Source organism: Poeciliopsis prolifica, unplaced genomic scaffold (assembly GCF_027474105.1).
Source record: "Poeciliopsis prolifica strain line A6 unplaced genomic scaffold, Auburn_PproV2 SCAFFOLD001, whole genome shotgun sequence".
Taxonomy (NCBI): domain Eukaryota; kingdom Metazoa; phylum Chordata; class Actinopteri; order Cyprinodontiformes; family Poeciliidae; genus Poeciliopsis; species Poeciliopsis prolifica.
In genome coordinates, this window is record NW_026562376.1 from 4,018,269 (window position 1) to 4,038,721 (window position 20,453).

At 36.8% G+C, this 20,453-nt stretch overlaps 1 protein-coding gene across 1 annotated transcript; it reads left to right on the forward strand.

Annotated features, from left to right (window-relative positions):
* Positions 1–6,560: 6,560 nt before the first annotated feature.
* cry2 (cryptochrome circadian regulator 2) lies at positions 6,561–19,893 on the forward strand. Its single transcript, XM_055036745.1, has 13 exons — positions 6,561–6,836; positions 7,882–7,990; positions 9,883–10,025; positions 11,887–12,071; positions 12,285–12,373; positions 13,153–13,284; positions 13,927–14,052; positions 14,443–14,628; positions 15,031–15,182; positions 16,432–16,634; positions 17,264–17,344; positions 17,425–17,859; positions 18,261–19,893. The coding sequence occupies exons 1-12, from the start codon at positions 6,679–6,681 to the stop codon at positions 17,838–17,840; spliced, it is 1,980 nt and encodes a 659-aa protein (XP_054892720.1). The 5' UTR covers positions 6,561–6,678; the 3' UTR covers positions 17,841–17,859; positions 18,261–19,893.
* Positions 19,894–20,453: the final 560 nt, after the last annotated feature.

A 20,453-nucleotide genomic window follows, 5' to 3' on the forward strand; every position in this document is an offset into this window, starting at 1 on the left:
GACCAGAGCTGGGTAGAGCACCCAAACTTGTGCTCAGCTAAAGTAGCCCTACTTCAACATATTTTTACTCAAGTAAAAGCAAAGTGTAACCATCCAAAAATTAACTCAAGAAAGAATAAAAAAAAAAAAGCTGTTTGGTAAAAAGGCTAAGTAACTGATTATGACATCTGATTTAAAATGATGATCAGACAAAAACAGATACAAAGTTATGTGTAAACTCTGGTATTTTCAAAACTCAAATAAAAAGAATTAAACAATAAACAGCATAATCACAACAAAGCAAATTCAGGCAGAAAAAAACCTTTCCATAATTAAGATAAAAATACACACACACATATACATATACATAAAGTATATAGAGGTGCACATATTGCTCCATCTATTGTTCCTTCCTTTTTATTTTCTGAATCTAAATTCTAAATATTAATACTTAATATCTGGATGCTGTGAGATCTTGAAACCAAAGTTAATTTCCTCGTTTGTGCAGACAAACTTTGCCAATAAAACTGATTCTGTCTTTAAATTAGTGTTAGAAACTCAATTATAATTAAAAATTATGCTTCTCTCTTATTGTTTCTGTGAAATAAAATTAACATCACAGGTAATTTTTTAAAATTATTTTTGTTTCTGAAATTGTTTTTTACTTGTATTTGTGTTTGCACTGTCAGCCTATCATGGGGTGTTTGTTCATCTTCATACATCATTTACTTTGCATCCGACTTCATATCCAACTCATTTCTTATCATTTAGGTGCATATTTCATATTTCATCATAAGCTGTTTAGTCGTGATAGTTTCTCTGTTTTTTTATTCCATTTCCTGACCGTAATAGTACAAGCATGTCATTTAAGCTCTATGATCTATTCAGCACCAAAGTCGGCTGAGATTAAGATTAACAAGTCATGCTGCTTGCACTATAGCAATCTGGACATAAAGAAGCCCCCACCTCACCACCCCTTAGAGAAAGTGAGTTGAGTTTAGTGGGGGTTGAAGGGATTACGGAGAAGGATTGGTTACATAACTGCATTGTACCAGCGGGCAGTCAGGGTGTAAGTAAGAGAGACACAGTAAGAGAGACCAGGTTCATCCATAAAGGAAAACAACATAAACTGTTCACTGTGTTTAAATGGTGGATTTCAGTTATTATTTAAAATTTTGCATATGTATTATTGTTATTCTTAGTGTTGTCTTTTCTATCATCTTATTTCCATCAGAAATAAACAATGCATTTTTAACCAGATGTTTTCTTTATTATTATTATTATTATTATTATTATTATTATTATTATTATTATTATATTATTATTATGATTATTATGATTATTATTATTATTATTATTATTATTATATTTGAGCTCAGAGGTATTCAAGTTGCTGAAAATTGTTCCCAAGGATGAACCAGATTTGTGCAGCTCCTGAAATCATTTTCATTTTGATTTTCCAAGTGTTGACTTAAAATCATCCAGTTGACCAATCAGAAACTTCCGATGCCTTGACAACATCAACTGGGCTTTTCTCTCATCGTTTAAAGAAACAGAAATAATTCTATGCATTTTTGATTCTGAAGACATTAATAAATATAACTTGCATAATTATGGACATAATGTTGGAAGTTCTATCCTAAAGCAAGAAAAGTTTGGTTTACTTTAACTTCAAATAGTGGGGAAAAAAAGGAAAAAAGCTCTGTTTCTATTAATCATAAAATAAATTTGCTTTATAAAAACAGGTAAATTAAAAAAAAAACATGTTTTTTTGCTAGGAAGATACAGTTTTTCAACTGTATCAAAATAGATATGTTTCACAAAACTGCAGTGGAAACACTTTTATCTGCATCACATCAACAGCAGATGTTACTATTGTCGGAAGCAACGGAGTAGAGGACAGGAACAAAAACATTTGTTTTTGTTCTCAAAGGCATCGCATAGCTCATAAAAAGTTTTGTGTCATTCAAACATGGTGAATCTATAATTTTGCAAAATCCCACATACTCTGCTCCCATCTTGGCAGAGCCAAGACTCTGATTGGCTGATAGATGATGCGCCTAGCACTATGACTGAATTATAAATATATCTCATGTAAGTGTCTTGATTTTTAATGATTTATCGCTTACTCACAATAACTTACTCAGGATTGCTTATTCACGAAAGCTTACTCATGTGTGATTTTAATTTAATTTCTTATTGAATGGAAACACCAAAATTGTGAAATGTTATTTTTTTGACATTAGGAGAATATACACACAGATTTGTGCACGTTTATAATGGAAGCATTGTCTTTGTATTTGGTGTATTTAAACTTCTGGCTTTAGCTGTAAATATACTTCACAAAGCTGCTAGAGACACACCCAGAAACACCTGCAGTGTGGTGATTACATAAGGAATTGACATGTGGAAATTGAATACAAATGAACACCACACGATAAGTATTTCTGTTTGAAAACTATGTTTTTTTCTTCCATTTCACAATTTCCCCTATTTTGAATTTGTCTAAGATATAAAGTTATCATAATCAGAAAGTTAAATGGAAAATTTTATATTTCAAGGATGAATATTACAAAAAACTATAAACTATATACATAACAATTGCAAAATCAAGCAAAAAAAAATGTTTTTCAAATCATTTTCTTTCAATAAGAGACTTTAACAAAAACTGCAGGTGTGTGTCTGTGCCTGCTGAATTTTTGGTAAAACATGTTTGTTTTTCATTCACAGGGTAGAAAAATCCAGAAATTTTACTCAAGTAACAGTAAAAATACTCCTAAAAGTATTTTTTCCCCCAAAAAAAGTTATTGAAGTAAATGTAATTGAGTAAATGCAACTAATTACTAACCAACTCAGTGTACTTTGTAACACAGTTGGGAGATGTGGACCAAATTACAATGCAAAAAGTTTCAGCTTTTTGCATCCCTAAATGGTACAAATTTGAGTTAACATACAAAGGAAAAGAATAAGGTAATGACAACAGAAAAATAACTGTTACTGCTCATGAATCTGTTAAGGCACAGGTGTCAAACTCAAGGTCCAGGGGCCAAATTCAGTCCTCCACTGCTTTTTATGTGGCCCTATAAACTCCAAAGAGACATGAAAACAGAATCTGGAAGATGATATTTTCTTAAGTATTATTCCATCAATCAAATCAAAGCAGTTTTTATCTGTAAACTGCAAAATGCAAAGTTGACAAATTCCTGTATTAACTCAATATTGTGCAGAAATCAAACTTGGCAAAGGAATAATTCAGATGTTTGATTTTTATAAGTTGAAAAAAATAAATAGCTTGACAACACTGACCCCTAGTGACCAATCTGCAGAACACAGAGAGCCACAGACATAAAACCAATCTGTTGACCTTGGTTTATAAGGTGACAGAAGTTTAACAGCTTGTTCTTTGGCATCATAGATATATTGTATGAATTAAAATATAAAACATGACTTCAATCAATAGCTCCTAAAAGGCTAAATTAAACACTAATGTCTTTTATTTAAAAAAAAATCCAAATTCCTTCTATAGAAGAAAGAAGGAAACAAACAAACTAACTAACAAACAAAGACTTGGGAATTTTTTTTTTTTCTAGACAAGATTTGTTTTTCTTATAAATTGCAAACTTTTGGAGCTCAGAAATTTTCTTACTTTTTCTAGGGCATTTCTAAGATTATTCTCAAAGTTTCTGAGTTTTTTTTTTTTTTTTTTGCAGAAACTGACTCCTTTATTTTCTTTCCATATTATTGTCAAACGACTACAATTCTATGTAATCTGGTTAACTTTTCAATAATTCTTCTGGTGGTTGGCAAACAACTTGTGGCACATTTCTACTTTGCATCAGCCGGTCTCAATAATTTGTTATCCAGCACCAGAACTCTGCCATGTTGGTGGTTCTGGTTCCTCAGCTGGTCCCATTTACCAATCGGCTCCAGTTGCTCGGAGGATCATATAAAAACAGCTGCTGTAGGTATGAACAGCAGAAGATGGCAAAAGATCCAGAAGATAGCACTAGTGTCTAAGTGTTGCATAAAACTTCCTCAAACTCTGCAATTATGAGATGACTGACAAAAGGTCAGCTGGAATAGACTTATCCAAACTCAGACTTGAGGTACAACTGAACTTTAGGCCGCTATAAAACTAGAACTTGTGCTTCTATAAATGTGATTTAGGGGTTGGAAACCTTTTCAATTCAGAGCCACTTTTGCCATCGCCACTACAAAATTAAATTTGTCTGCAAAAAGTTTGCTCATACCACTTTTTCTTGGTATCAAAAACATGTCCTAATTGGTTTTTAAGTGCCACAGTACAGGGGCCAAAGCATTGCATGTGGATCACGAGCCACAGGTTGCAGATCCCTGGTTTAGTTCAGGTTTTTCCCAAGTTTGCTAAAAATCAAAGTCACACTTCAATACTGTACCTAACTGGTATAAGGCAATGGTTTCAAACTCCGAAGGACCGCCCTGCAACCTTTAGATGTCTCTGCTTCAACACACTTGGCTCCATTATTAGCTTGACGGCATGTTAGAGTGACGGTTTTCCCATGTAATTCAAGTGTTGGACTAAAAGTTGCAGGATTCTGCCCCTCGAGGCCTGCAGTATATGATGTTCCCTCTAATCATGTTTTCTTTTTTTTTTACATGAGTCTCTGCTCAACGCAGCTCATTCAAAAGGTCCTAAGAGAGAATTTTTCTGTTGTAAGTCCAGAGCACACATTTGCAGTTTGAAAGGAGGACTCCATGTCTGTCTTCTCAAAACTCGTACTCAAAACGTCTGCTCTCAGGTTTCCCCCAGTGTTTTATCAGGCTAAGCTTTATTTTAAATGAGGATTTTTATACACTGATAACATCTATATCACTAAGTCACATCTGAATCCATCCTGGTTCCCTTCATCTACTGGCGCAAACGACAAAGAAGACAACAGGAGATAGTTGAAGGAAGCATTTGTTTCAATGACTTATGTGAATAAAAGTATTCTTTGTGATTTTAATCGTGTTTATTATTTAAGGGAAACACCGCAATTGTGAAATTTTTGTGATGGAAACGCGGCTACTGAAGTTACCCTCCATTCTCAACTTTCATCTCTTCCATCCAGAAGTCTTGTTTGCAAACACTTGTTTGCAAAGGTGTTTTATTTTTATAGACGACGTTCAACTGATCTATATTTGGGTGTAATTGTTCTGAACTGTAACACCTAGCATGCTGAGGCCTGTGGACTCAGAGGTGGAGCTCTTTTGTTTCTGAGCAGTGAACGCCCTGACCTTGGGATGACTACGTTGGGATGTGCACTCCTGTGAAGACTGACAGCTGTAAAATGAAGGATTTCAGTTTGAAAGTGGTAGCAACAGATGCTTCTCTAAAAATATCACTTTGAAATAAGAGCAAAACATAGATTTGTGCAGAACAATTCACAAATAATGCATAAAGTCAGAAACAACTGATCTGATCTCATGTAGTTGAAGCACTTATGGTGTCAGTATGTTTGAGTAGATCTGTTGTGTTCTGACTTGTTTGTTTTGTCCATAATTGTTTTGGTTGAGGCATTGCAATGTTTGGAGAATCGTTGCTTGTGGTAACAATGTTTTGTGAACAGCTGATTCCCATCCAAAAAGCTCAAATAATGCCTGAAACTAAAACTCCCAAAGGTGTTGAAAAAGAGGCTTATTAGATGCAGAGCATGACCAAAAGAATAATTAGCAAATGAGGTGGATTAGCATAGTTTGCTAATAAGTGATGGTGTCATCCAGGACATATTACCATGGAATATTATTACTGCTCGACTGTTAGTGTGTCATCACAGTCATGAGGCTGCCATGCAACAACAGTCTTCAGTCAGAATCCTCTTCAGGTTTGTTGCAAGACTGACTGCTACTGAGCATTTTTCCTGCCTTCACAATGATTACAGAAATGTGGATATGATTTACATTTAATTTCCCTTAGGGATGAGAAAAGCATTTTTGAATTGAATCTCTCCATTTACATGTTACTTTGCAAAGAATGGTATTATATTGTGTAAAGAGAACATACTTTCTTCTGGCAAGCACAACAGTTGAGCACAAATCAGGACTAAAAAATCCATAATTTGATAGTCACTACTGATTTTCTCTGAGCTAGGGAAACTTTGTAATTACTGGGAGATTGGCTTTTTTCTACGGCTGTTTGTAAATAGAGTAAAATAGTTTTGTCTTGTTTTTTAGCCTGATATTAAAATGTATTTTATGTGAAACAGGCTATTTGATGCTTACATTTCACCATGTCACCAAGGTTTGACATATTTATTTATATAACTATTTATTTATAAACTGTGCTGTATAAATCACATGGCCCCTACAATAATGAGAACACAGCTGAAATGGGAGCCTTCATGTGTCTGTAACTCACTCCATCTCACCCCTACCTGCTCAACCCTACATCCGAGGCTAACAGAAACGTGACATAGCTGTCACCTTACCGCCTTTCTCTGCCGTCTGCCGATCCAGCCAATCACAGCGGCCCAGTTTTGTAATTCATCTTGACGTTTCTCCATCTGTCCAATAAGGGAGCAAGCCAACAACTAGCCACGCCCACTGTTCAGTAAACCCCGCCCGCTCTTTCCATGATAAAGTTTTCTGAAGTCCCGTTGATGTCCTCGTTTGCCCCAGTTTTTCTGGATTAATGCTGACTTTCTGGTGGATTTTATTCTGATGGTGGAATAAGAGGGAAGCATGGTGGTGAATTCCGTGCACTGGTTCCGTAAAGGTCTTCGGCTACATGATAATCCGGCACTGCAGGAGGCCCTGAGCGGAGCGGACACGGTACGCTGTGTTTATGTTCTGGACCCTTGGTTCGCCGGAGCCGCTAACGTCGGGATCAACAGATGGAGGTCTGACATCATCTCATAAACCTTACAGTTGCTTTGAATTGTTTCCAGATCATTATTAATGTCGTTCGAAGGGTTTATCAGGCCGAGGGTTCTTATGTTTTTATGTCCAGTCCTCAGAGTTAAGGCCTTGGCCTCCGCTCTGTTAGCTAAAACTAGCTCCTAAGGAACTCCATTGACAAAAGTCACAATTTCAATTGATCCTCAAATATTTCTTCAGTGTGTACGTTTACAGAAAAGAAATTTAATAAGTTGGGATCCTTAATGAGAACTAATGAATTCGGGCAATTTCGGGGTTTTTGTCAGATTGTTAAATTTCTACAGCAACATAAACCTTCATTCGCAGGCACATCTATAAAAAAATCAAGAAACGATTTTATCTTATTAAAATCAAACAGGTTCATTACATTCTCAAGGGTATACTTCAATGCCATCAGGTAATTTTGATGACAAAGTAAATTAAAATAATCATCAATTTTATTTATAAAGCGCTTTAACAACAGCCACAGCTGGAAACAAAGTTTAATAAGCACGCAGTTTATTAAAAACTCAATTAAAAACAAAATCAAACTCGATTAAAGAGATGAAATCAGCACCAGTAAACATAAAGTAAAATCAGGTTTCAGTTGGGTTGAAGGCCAGTGAGTAAAGATTATGTTGCTGGTTTTAAAAATGGACATTTCAGTTTTTATAAACTTTAGAATGTTGCAGAAGACGAATTAAAACAGCATTTTGAAATACAAAATAGCTAATATAGGTTCAAGGATGTGAAGAGCCTCCAGAAAATGATAGCCAAAAATGGTGGCTGTAAATAGCGCTGGATTCAATAAATTAATGGAAAGTTGAGTGGAAGAAAAAAGGTACATAATAGGGATAATTGCTAGTTTTCAGGACATAAACTACAACTTGGACTGAATTATATTAGAATATACATCTCTGGAGTTTAAAGTCTGCTTTTAGCATGCAGACAGTAAAGATCACATCAGAATAAGCTGCATAAAGACTGAATCTGCAGCTGTTTGACATGTGATATTTCCTCTCTGTGCAGATTTCTGCTGGAGTCTCTGGAGGACTTGGACAACAGTCTGAAGAAGCTCAACTCGAGGCTGTTTGTGGTCAGAGGTCAGCCGACCGAGGTCTTCCCGAGGCTCTTTAAGGTCAGTGTTCCTGCACATGTCATGTTCTCCACCAGGATCTCTGTGAAAGTGGTGATTAAACACCAAAGTGTTTACTTGTAAAGGGGAAATACATTTGCAAGAAGTTATCAATTAATGTTGTAATCTAAATTTGATTGATCTTATTAATTGACTAACAATTCACTGATAATCTGCAATTTTCTTAAGAACCTGAGTTTTTTTTTCTTGTTTCATTGTTTCAAGAGTATTGACCATCTCTCAGTAAAATGGAGGGCTACATTTTAATTAATAAAACAAATACATTATTTTGTGTCAGCTGTATTAAATACTGAATAAAGAGAAAATGGTGGTTTTCTCATATTTTTAGACTTAAATTTATTTACAAAACATAAGAAAACAGGAAGCTCTTAAGTTGCTGATGGAGTAAAATATGTGAAATATTTGATTTGTCATTTACGGAAAGATATTCATACATAAATACCTTCTGTAGCTCCATAAAGTGCTTTCACTGTTTTTTTTTCCATTATTTTCCTGTGTTATCTCCTCTGGGTTTGTGTCATCACATCCGCCTCACCTTCGTAGCACATCAGTACATTTTTAATAATTTGACTGCTCCATCATAAATTTCACCATTAAGGTGAAACTAAAATTAAATAGCTTGTCAAGTGATTACATTTCAACACAGAACTGCATGAAAAGTAAATTTTTGCATCCAACACTGGTCTCTGCTTAGGTCGTTTCTCCTTTCCGATTTTTTGTTCTGACTGACCAGAGATGAGGCAGATTGAATACCCCTGGTGATGTTGGCTGTGCTTGGAAGTTTATTTCTGATCTAATGTTTTCTTCATGTCATAAACTTTCCTCTGCTGTGTAAATATAGTGATTTATTTGTGTTCAAACTTTTTGTCACGAGATATGCAACAAAATTATTTGAGAAAAAGTTTGCAGAACATTTTCTTTTTAATCAGCGGGGTGTAATGCTAGTTTGGCATGTTGTCATTTGCAAAGCAGCCAATCCTGGAGTCCCATTCATTTTCCTTTGCACTTATTGGTTGAACCTTCAATTGAAGATAAAGAGGACTGTGAATGTTAGCTGCAGTTGTCCTAAGACGGTTTTTACTGTGTTTATTAAAGCATAATAAGGTATATTTGGAGTTTGAACGATTAAAATAATATGCTGTAAACGTTTTATATAGTCTGAAGTGTGCATGGATTTAAGCAACTCCTAACCCAGGAGTCCATTGTAATCTTATTTTTGCAGAAATGTGTTTGTAAATCAGGGTTTGGTAGTCAAGAAAAAAAACAAACAATGAAAGTAAAACAAAACACAATGACCTACATTTTTCATGTTGTTCATCTTTGCTTTGATCGTTTGTTGTGTATAATTAGAACAACTCGAACAGTGTCACCCAACTCTGGTCCTCAAGACACACTGTCCTACATGTTTTAGAGGTTTCTCTGCTTTAATGTGCCAGATTCATGTTTTTAGTCAAGCTTAATAAATGGGAACGCTCAAGTCTGCTGTTTATGTTTGTGCACAGTGATTCAGATCTTTCTCTTCTGCTGCTTTTTGCCATTATCTTGATCTTTCTCTTTGCCATCTTCAACTAAATCATGATCTTTGTCTTAATATAAATCATCTTGTCATCATTTAAATCTAAACCACCATATTTCTCTCCATCTGAATTATGATCTTGGTCTTTCTTCATCCAAGTTATCATCTACGTCTTAGTCTTCATCTAGAGCCAATTAATCTTTTCTTTATCTAAATCATCTAAGTTGTCCTCTAAATGATGAACACCATATAAACACATACAAACATGTATTTATGAAAAATCGTATTGATTTTCTTGCATTTCTTTCTTTCTTCATCCAGTTTTAATTTTTCTTGCTTCTGTTTCGTCCCACTGCAGGAATGGAACGTGACCCGGCTGACGTTCGAATACGACCCGGAGCCCTACGGGAAGGAGCGGGATGGCGCCATCATCAAGATGGCCCAGGAGTTTGGAGTGGAGACTGTGATCAGGAAATCGCACACCCTCTACAACCTGGACAGGTCTGTGATTCACAGTGAGATTCAACTTCCACAAGCAATGGGAATCATTTAAAGGAGGAATGTAGGATTAAAACTATTTAATTTTCTATAGAATGAACTTCTTTCCTCCACAGAGTTTTTAATAACTCTGAGTCAGGTCTTTTTTCTTCTGGTAGTTAAAACTAAAAACAATTTATATCCTAAAGTAAATAAATATTTTTAGAGCAACTGATGATGATATTCATGTCTTTTCATCACAGACCTGGGCACTAAATAGAGAAACTGTAGAGTTTCTAATTATATAGGAACTTTGGTATATATTTAGAAGAGTCCAAGTTCTGTCAGACTTATTCTTGAATTACAATCTGAGATATTAATCTTGTATTGATGCATCTCTATCTTTAACACATGATGTCATTTATGAAATAAATCAGTTTCAGATTATTTAAAGATCGGCCAGAGAACTGCAAATGGTGCGCATATTCAAATTGGAGAAGCTTTATTGTGGTAAAATCCATAACTTTGGGTCTTTCCGGCTGCATCTGACATTCTTAATGACGCCTGGTAGCTTTCGATAATGTAATTTAACACTATATTCAGAATCAGAACTCCTTTTATTGCCATTGTTCACAAAAGAAAACACAACAAATAAAAAAAAATAGCAGTTTTCAAAATTAAATCAAATAATTGAATAAAATAATAAGCATGTCTCGATAAATATAAAAATAAGGTGGAAACAGAGAAATAACTGGGATGTTAGGAAATGTTAAACTTCTAGAAATTTATTTTACAAATAAATTTTGGTCAAATATTCTGTGAACCAGGACTTTAAATCGTCCCGAATCTCCAGTATGTCAGACTCGGTGGAGCCCCCAGTGGCCGTCTGCTCTCACTGCAGGTCACACACTGCACCCATGTGCGGGGATGAGTGGGTTTTAACGAGCGACATTGAAGAACTTTATCCATGCCTCTCTGCGCTGCTGCATGACCAGCGCAGCGTTGCGTAACCAGCGGATTACCGCCGGCCTGTGTGTTAGTGTACCAGCTGGGTGAAGCCGGGCTTTGTGCGTTCCAGCGTTGTGAAAATGCGCTCATTCAGAGCCGGACCCATCCAATGGGACGTCGTCCCTGCTGCAGATCCTGAGCAGGTTGTGTAAGAAGGAAACTTTAAAAAGTCCACAGGGCAGCTGATCCGTTTAAAACTGCGGCAGCCAGACGGACTGATGAAAACACAGACTGGCTCTGATTCACTCTGAGATTCTTCATGAAGCGCAGGGCTGAGCTCTCCTGAAACTGGGCATAAAATGCTAAACAAAGGCATAAAACAAATAAAAAGGTTATTTTTATAAAACCAAGTGCTTTACGTCATAAACTGAAGCATTACATTTTGTCTAATGTCATCGTTACACATCAAAATATTGATTAATGTTTTACTAATATTGTATCAAAGGCAACTATAAACTGGTGGGGTTTTATTCCAGATTGAATTAACCTTCTGCAAAATAAATTCCTTATTTGATAAGTTTTGTTCTAGATTTTAAAAATAAAGTCTCATAAACTTTGAAATGGTTTTACAGCACACTTCAGTAATGTAAAGCCAATTTTAGCTTTACATTATTGCGGAACACAGATAGTAAAACTTTATTATTTTGAACTGAACTTCCCTAAATGTCAATAAAATGTAGGTTTTTTAAATTCTACCAATAAATAAATTACTTTTCAACAAATATAATTTCCGTAGTTTTTATTGTTAACCATGAAAGATAACCGAAAATAAACATCAGTGCTTTGATGACTCTGTAATCCAGGTTGGATTCCTGGAATAAACCAACTTTAAACGCAGCAGAGCTGTAATCATCCTCTGCTGTTTTTATGCCTGCAGGATAATCGAGATGAACAACAACAACCCGCCTCTGACCTTTAAGCGCTTTCAGACCATTGTGAGCCGACTGGAGTTGCCTAGGAGACCTGTGGTTCCCATCAGCCAGCAACAGATGAACCGATGCCTCGGCAAAATCTCCGACAACCACGACCAGCTGTACAGTATACCCTCCCTGGAGGAGCTCGGTAAGCATCACCAGATCCACCTGCCGACCGTTTTAGTCCACATTAAATTAAAACAAATAACAACACGGCTTCTGCTCTGTGGTTATTGGAGGGTGTCAAACTCCAGTCTGCCCTATTTTTTCATTCAAATCCTTGCTTCCCAGCTTCTAAAGAGCTTTGTTTTGCATTATTACATGACTATTTTAACTGGATTTGATTTAAATGTGTGCGCAGGTTTCAGGACGGAGGGGTTACCTCCAGCTGTGTGGCGTGGAGGAGAGTCGGAGGCTTTGGACCGACTGAGCAGATACCTGGACAAAAACGTAAAGCTGACACAAGAACGCTTGTTTTGGTGGTTAAATCATGAGCGTCTGCTTGCGATTTGTGTAAAAACTCAGACAATAATAACTTATCGGATCAGGATAAAGATGAACACACATTAAGCCAATTTTCACAAAATTGCGTAAAAGTCATTTGGAAGACAAGAAATGTAATTTAAAAAACTAAAATTGAAAAGAATTTTCAACAATTAGCTACTAACGTAAAACTTTAATTAAGCAAAAAAAATCTGTTTTTATTGTATTATTTGTTTATTCTATTTTATTTCATTGACGGAACAAAATGTTTATAAAAAACATTAGAGCCAAAACTGAAAAAATGGTTTTGCACATAAGCCTTATTTATTTATTTTTAAAAAAGCATCCAATTTTCTAATTTTTTATATATATATTTTTTTACTTTATTGTTAGGAAAAAATATTTCATTTTGTTCTCAGGAATAAAAACAACATTTGAGTCACCCTTTCTTGGAAAACTATTGCTGAAGTACAATCTTATATCTTATGTATTTACCAGTTTTGGCAGGATTAGTCCTCCATAGAAATCCCACACAATGGGGGTGAAAAACTGAGACGTTTCACTTTTATATGTCACTGTTATAAATTGTAAGTTAATCTAATATTAAAAATGTTTTTTTCTGTTTTAGTCAAAAAACAGGAACTTATAAATTCTGTAGATTTATTAAGCTTTAATTAATAACTTTTGGAAAAATCTTTTTGCGTCACACATCTGACTGATTCACAGCTGTGCGTCCGTCTCCTCAGGTGTGGGTGGCCAACACTCGGGTGAAGACTTGCTCTCTGTACGCCAGCCCCACAGGCCTCAGCCCCTACCTGCGCTTCGGCTGCCTGTCCTGCAGGGTGCTGTACTACAACCTCAGAGAGATCTACATGAAGGTACTGAGAGCGACTGGCTTCAGTGAACACAAACAGCTTCTGTCCAAAACACAACTGTGAGAACATCTGTTCAGTCCTTTGTACTGTTTTACAGACAGCTGCCCTTTCTGGCAACAAGGAGAAACAACCAATCAGAGCCAGAGAGCAATCTCAGTTGTACACGAGCTTGATTGACAGCGCTACAATCCTTCTCCTGGATCTGATTGGTTGTTTTTTTCTGTAGCTGACACTGGGAGAAGGCAGAAGACTTAGATTTTTATCTGACACTTGATGAAACTTTTAGCAGAAATGTAAAAAACATATTTTTATAAAAGTTACAAACTGCAGTTTGTAAAGCAGAGATATTTGGACATTTGTACGTTTTCTTTGTCTCTGGAAACTTTTACACTAAAGAGACATTCTTTATGGTAAAATAAACATTCTGAATAAAACAACTGTGGTTGTTTAATTTGTGTTTAATTTGATGTTGGTCTTAGATTTTATTAGATGTGTTATAAAAAATGTTTTAAGGTCTTCAGCCTAACTTGCCCTAAGCAGTAAGAATTCAAGGTGGTTTGGACATGAAGGTGGTTGAATATTTCCGTTTGATCCAGAACCAAACTGAGTTTTTGTCTCTCTGGGTTTTCTTCTTGTCTCCGTCAGCTCTGTAAGCGGAGCAGTCCTCCGCTGTCCCTGTACGGCCAGCTCCTATGGAGGGAGTTCTTCTACACCGCCGCCACCAACAACCCAAACTTTGACCGCATGGAGGGAAACCCCATCTGTGTGCAGGTGAGTGTGAAATGCTTGAATTTTCAATTTGGTGTTTGGAAAGTGCTTGATTTATCCATCAAGTCCTTGAAAGTTCTTGATTTTCAAACTGAATTAAATTAAATCAGAAGTTTTGAAAACATTACTTATAGTTGAAACCAGATAATTTTTGTACACCTATTAAAGACATTTTTTTCTCACTGTTTGAAGTTAAGTCAGAATAAACTTCTCATGTTTTAGGTTAGTTGGAATCACCAAAATTATTTCTATTTGCTAATTGCCAGAAAATCTGGTGAGAACATTTCTTTGAGAATTTGTTTGGGCAACTTTCTTTGAAGTATTTAATTTGGTCATAAAGGTCATTTATCTTTATGACCAAGATAAATGATCTATTTACCTGCTTGCCAATAGATCCCCTGGGACCAGAACCCAGAGGCGCTGGCCAAGTGGGCCGAGGGACGGACTGGCTTCCCCTGGATCGACGCCATCATGACTCAGCTGAGGCAGGAGGGCTGGATCCACCACCGGGCGCGGCACGCCGTGGCCTGCTTCCTCACCAGAGGCGACCTGTGGATCAGCTGGGAGAGCGGGATGAAGGTCGGACTGTTGTGTGCTACACATGCGCCATTGCGCATGTGTAACCACTATTTCTGACTATTCATTGAGTCAGAAATGGTGGTGGTCAGGAAAATGACACAATTGTGCAAAATATCATCAAAAGCCACACCGTGTCACTATATTGACAAATTGATAACCAAGGGTATCACATTTCACAAGTCAGTGAAAAGTTTCAGTTAAAATAAATAAATTTATATATAGAGGAGGTGGGGAACAGGCTAGTCATTCTAGCTTGACTGTGACAAACTTAACATGTAGATTTGCTGCACAGTTTGGTCTTTTTCCATTGCAACTCCAAACAAGCCCTAATCTAGGGAGGAAAAGATATTTTCCCGGCTGTAGTTTAAGCCGCCTGATGGTGTGTTGTTGTTTTTCCTGCAGGTGTTTGAGGAGCTGCTGCTGGACGCCGACTGGAGCGTGAACGCCGGCAGCTGGATGTGGCTGTCCTGCAGCGCCTTCTTCCAGCAGTTTTTCCACTGCTACTGTCCCGTGGGCTTTGGGAGGAGGACCGACCCGTCAGGAGACTACATCAGGTCAGCTTAGCGCCAGCTTTCTTTGACGTCAGATCTGCTAATGCACCGGTAGGAGATACTACAACTGGGCAATGTGTATGGAGCTAAATTGGGGCCAGGCATTTGTTTAAATTTTTTTTCTTTTTTCAGATCCAAACATTTTTTTTCAGTTTCAATGTTTTTTTCTCTTTTGAAAAAACTTTATGGCCCCAACTTAGCTCCATAGATATGTCCCTGTTTTCTAAAAATTAAAGAATTATAAACCAAAAATGAACTTAATTGATAAAACTGATTCTAACACATATTTAATAATTAAACCTTAGAAAATAGAACATTTCTTTTCTTTTCACAATAAAGGTGTTTTGCATGCATAAAACAAGTGCTGAGCAGAGCAAATGGAGAAACTGATGGATTATCATCATTTCTGCACTTGACCCTAATTTTTTGCATTTTGCTGAATTCAAAACAAAGAATGTCGGTTTACAGACGAAGAACGGAGTGAATCAAGAGCAAACAGATTTCAGTCTCAGATGGCCAGTGCAGCTCAGGTTGTGTCGTTCTGTCTGTTTATGAAGGATGCACTTCCTGTACCAACTGCCTGACTACAGGAAGTGTGGTGAATTTCAAGCACAGATTTCAAACCACAGCTCTGCAGTGCTCAGCTCCAGCTGTGCACACAGTAGTGGATCGCTTTAAAGGACAAATGCTTTTCTGTCAGCAAATTATCTCAGATGATAAATTTGATAAATGGATAGAGAAGTAAACTGCAAAAGTAGAAAGCAGCAAAAATGTATGCTAGCCTACACAGTGGGGTTGGATCACACTGTAAAAATGCAAACATATGCAGAGCTGACGTAATATTGCTGGAAGACTTTGGTCCATGATGAAGATTCTGAAAATTAGGGTCGGACAATGTTTAACATTGGGATCTGCAGTAGCAATGCAAGTGCATTGGAGGCTAGTAGAGAATGGAGTTAGCCAATGTTAATCAACATGCTACTGATATTTTAGCCAAAATTAGCATTTTAACTAATTTTGATAGAAAAGTTTGGGGTTTTTTTTACACTAGATGGAGTATGTTAATTATAGTCAACATGTTAAAAAAAAATGGTATTTTAGCTAAAATTGAATTGTTGGCTCATTTTGAGTAAGTCAATCTTAGCCAATGTTCTAGTGATAGCCCAGATGCTAATGGTAGCATTTAAGCTAAAATTAGTGTTTAGCTTATTTAATAAAATTTCTAAACTTGACATACTGATTCGTCCTGCAGGCGTTACATTCCCATCCTGAAGGACTTTCCGAACCGCTACATCTACGAGCCGTGGAACGCCCCAGAGTCTCTGCAGAAGGCTGCGAACTGCGTGGTGGGAGTGGATTACCCCAAACCGATGATAAACCATGCAGAGGGCAGCCGACTCAACATCGAGCGCATGAAGCAAGTTTACCAGCAGCTGTCGCATTACAGGGGACTCAGTAAGTACAGTAGTGACCTGCTGTAGCGCCCCCTAACATCTCCCAGGGAGGAACTGGGAGATGTTTAAACTGGTGGCATCCAAACTCTTTGGCTTGTGGGCCGAAATCACGCTGAAGGTACTTGCGGCCAATAAAATGCTACCTTTTTCCTTTAACTTCAAAATATTTTAATGAAACAAAACGTGCATCTTGTAGACAGAGGCTTTCTAAATCACTGTAGACCAAAACCAAAAATTATCACACATTTTCCGTAATAAAGAAAAGCATAACATTTTCCCCAAATTTCTTTCAACTGTTTTTTGTTTTGTTGTTGACTTATCATCCAGAAACCACTCGCTGCCTTATTATGGTTGTGCAGGAGGCTCTACTAATGTTTTTCAAAGCTATACTGTTGTAAAATTATGCATCTTTTTGAAGCCTTTTTCATGTGTGAGTGTAAACCTTGAGCTGGGGGCAGTGGCCAGTGGCGGCTTATTTGCATTAAAAGTGACAGGAGTCTCTGAAATAGAACTGACTAGACTAAAATCTGATTATCAAAGTATTTATTACATTTTGTGCAAAAAAACCCTTAACTTGTTTAATGAAACATAATCGGTCATCTTTAATTAAATAACATGTCTGTGTTCTAGGCCTACTGGCATCGGTACCGACGATCCAGGAAGAAGCAGAGCCGCCGATGACAGACGAGTCTCAGACCAGCAGCGGACCCGGTACGGTAAAGTTTTCTTCCTCAGACGTGGAAAATATTTTCAAACGGTCTAAACTCAGATTATTCTCTCCCGCCTCCCAGATTCTCCTCCCAGAGTTCTTGCCGACATCGAAGCAGCCGTCTGCCTGATGGCTCCAGATTCCTCCACTTCGGCGCCGGTTCCGGACCAGGACGACGCGTCGCTCCATCAGCCGTTCCAGAATCACTGCACCTCCTCGGGCCGGCCGTCCTCTCCTGCCTCCAGCCCGTCACAAAGCCCCACATCTCGATCCAAACCCGGATCTCCGTCCTCCTGCCCCTCACCGTCCGCCAGTCCGTCCTCGCTGCCCCCGAGAAGGAAAGGGGCCGCCCACAAGGGCCGGCGAAGCCAAAGACGGAGAGAACGCCCGTCCTGCCCGATGGCGACGGAGGAGGAAGAGGATGAGGAGGAGAGGATGCAGGAGGAGGTGGATGAGGAGAGGATGGAGGAGGAGACGGTAGCAGCAGCTCAACAGTGACATTAAGTGGACAGACAAGGTAGTTATCAGGGTTTTAATTGTTTGGTTTTTTAAATTTTACTTCAGTTTTATTTCTCTGGCGTTCTTGGGCTTTCAAATTCATTTTCATTTTGGGCCAAATCCGGATCTTGGATGTTCTTAAAGGTCCGGTTGTGCCAGAATAAAACCCAAAAACAAACTGTTGAAATATTGTTAAATAAATATTATTTATTGGTCTTTCAAACCGATGTGATTTTTTTTTTTCACATCAGTTCAGTTCAGTTTACATCAGTTGTCGATAAATGACGGTGCTCTATATTTCTCCTGGTGTGGAGAACTGAAATCAAATCCACATGAAACGAGGAGAAATTCTTTATTATACACACATCTCCAATTTGTTTTGTGCATAGACTGATCATTTTCGCTCTCTTGTCTCGTCAGGTGCGGTTTCTGAGAACAATCTGTATATTTCCTCCATCCAGTGGGAAACTACGGAACGCTCCTTTGGATCTGGAGGCACGTGATGCAACGAATGGAAGAGGAGCAGCACATTAAAACCCCAGTTAACCCAAACCAAGACAGACACTGCAGACATATTCACGCACAGACTGCTGTCTGGTCTAAAAACCTTATTTGAGGCCATAAAATGTACGTATTTTATACAGCTCCGCCTTTTGTTTTCTAAGGATTTCATCAGACCAGAGTGTCTCTCTGATCATGGACTTCATTTCAAGGTGGAAATCATTTGGTCCTTCTGGCAGCATCAGGACTGTCCCCTGTGATCCAGGTTTATGTTGATCCTCCCTTTGTAACAGTTTGATCCAGTCTGAAAAACCAGCATCAATTTAAAGGGTTTAAATTTTTTTACAATGTAATCAAAGTGTTCAGGATGAGCTCCGTCCAGCCCATATTCAGTAGTGAATGTGACGTGTTTAACATCGGGTTCAGGTGTCGTCAGACCCCCTAAAAATATCAATTAGTTAAAATATGAAATAAAATCAAACTAAAATTTCTACTCATCTGCTGCCACAAAATGGAATAACATAATTTAATATTCTGCGTTTTAAAAGATCAGATTTCAACCTTTGTAATTGTTTCTGATTAGAAACTTTAGTTATCAGAACTTCAGAGGTTAAATTATTTCTGAAAATATGGAATGAAAATTAATAATTAAATTATTTATGATTTTTTTTTCCCTAAAATAATTTTCCAGAAAATTATTTCTAAAACATAATTTTTAGAAATTACTTTTTGGAAAATTATTTCAAAAAAGTATTTTTTAAATAATTTTCTTCTGAAATGATTCTTAAACAATGTGGCCCTCCATTTTTGTAATTTTTAGCCTCAGTTTTAATGACACATTTTATTCTTTTTTTTTTACAAACTTCTTTGAGCTTTAATTAGTTTAAAAAATTAAAGCACATTAATATTAATATTAAACGTTCTAATATGAAAGAACAATATAATTTTTGTTGCAGGCAATTGACTAAAAGATATTTTAAACCAAATAAACTGAAAAAAAATACCCAACAAAGTTAGAAAACTGTCCAGCTTTTAGTAATACAAAGAAAAGGCCTCTTTGCTTCATTAAATATTGCATGTATAATTTATTATGCGTTTTTAAATTGGAAAAACAATGCAACTCCTCAATACTTTCAACTTTGTGATCTGACCCTTGTTGCACCCCTTCCTTAGAGCCCATTTAATGTCAGTTATATAAATTAGAGTTTCTAACAGACTCATCAGCAGAACTTCGTCCTGAACCCGATGTTGCACTTTACTGACTTCTTGTTTCTGGATGAATCTGTGGTTGAATGTTTAAATCCACTTCACTCCATTCTGTTCTTGGGAACTCTTTGTTTATATGTAAATATTAAAAGTGAATATTTTAGGAATAGCTGATATTTTTGCCAGAACTCAGCCAGACCCTGTGGTTGTTCTGCAGGCCGGGAAACATGAAGGTGAATCGTTGCATCTTTTTGTGCAACCTGACTTTATAGAGTAAAAATTATGTCTTGTTCTTCACTCTTAATTTATCTGTTTGTATATAAAATATATAAAGCACTCAACTGTATGTGTGTTGATTCTAAGTTTTGATTGAGGGTTTTATTTGGGTTCACTCGTCTCATGAGTGGGAATAACTAGAAACATAATCAGAAGGGAGACTAAAAAATTTTATTTTATTGTATTCAGACTATAAAAATATTAGAAATTGATACTTTTTATTCACAAAATTGGTTTAATTTAAATATAACATTGAATGTTATTGATCCATAGTCACCTAAAACAAACATAACACTCGAAAATGAATACTGAAAAAATGAAGACAAGAATGCAGTGGGAAGAGCAAATGAAAACAACAAAGTCAATTAAAGCTGTAAAAGTTTTGCTTCCCTACTAGATATTCATCTCCTCTGCTCTGGGTGGAATTTCTCTCATTGACTTGGATTTCTCAGGGCCAATCGGCAAATATAAGTTGTGAACCATGATGTTTATTTTCTGTGCTGTTTTTAAATTGTATTCTGCCTGTAGATAGATTTTGTCACCTTCCTAAAATTATGATCTTAGTCATTTTTTTCTAAATGTCAGTTTGGCAAAATAAATGAATAAAAATGTCCCCTTTCTTGTTTGTTC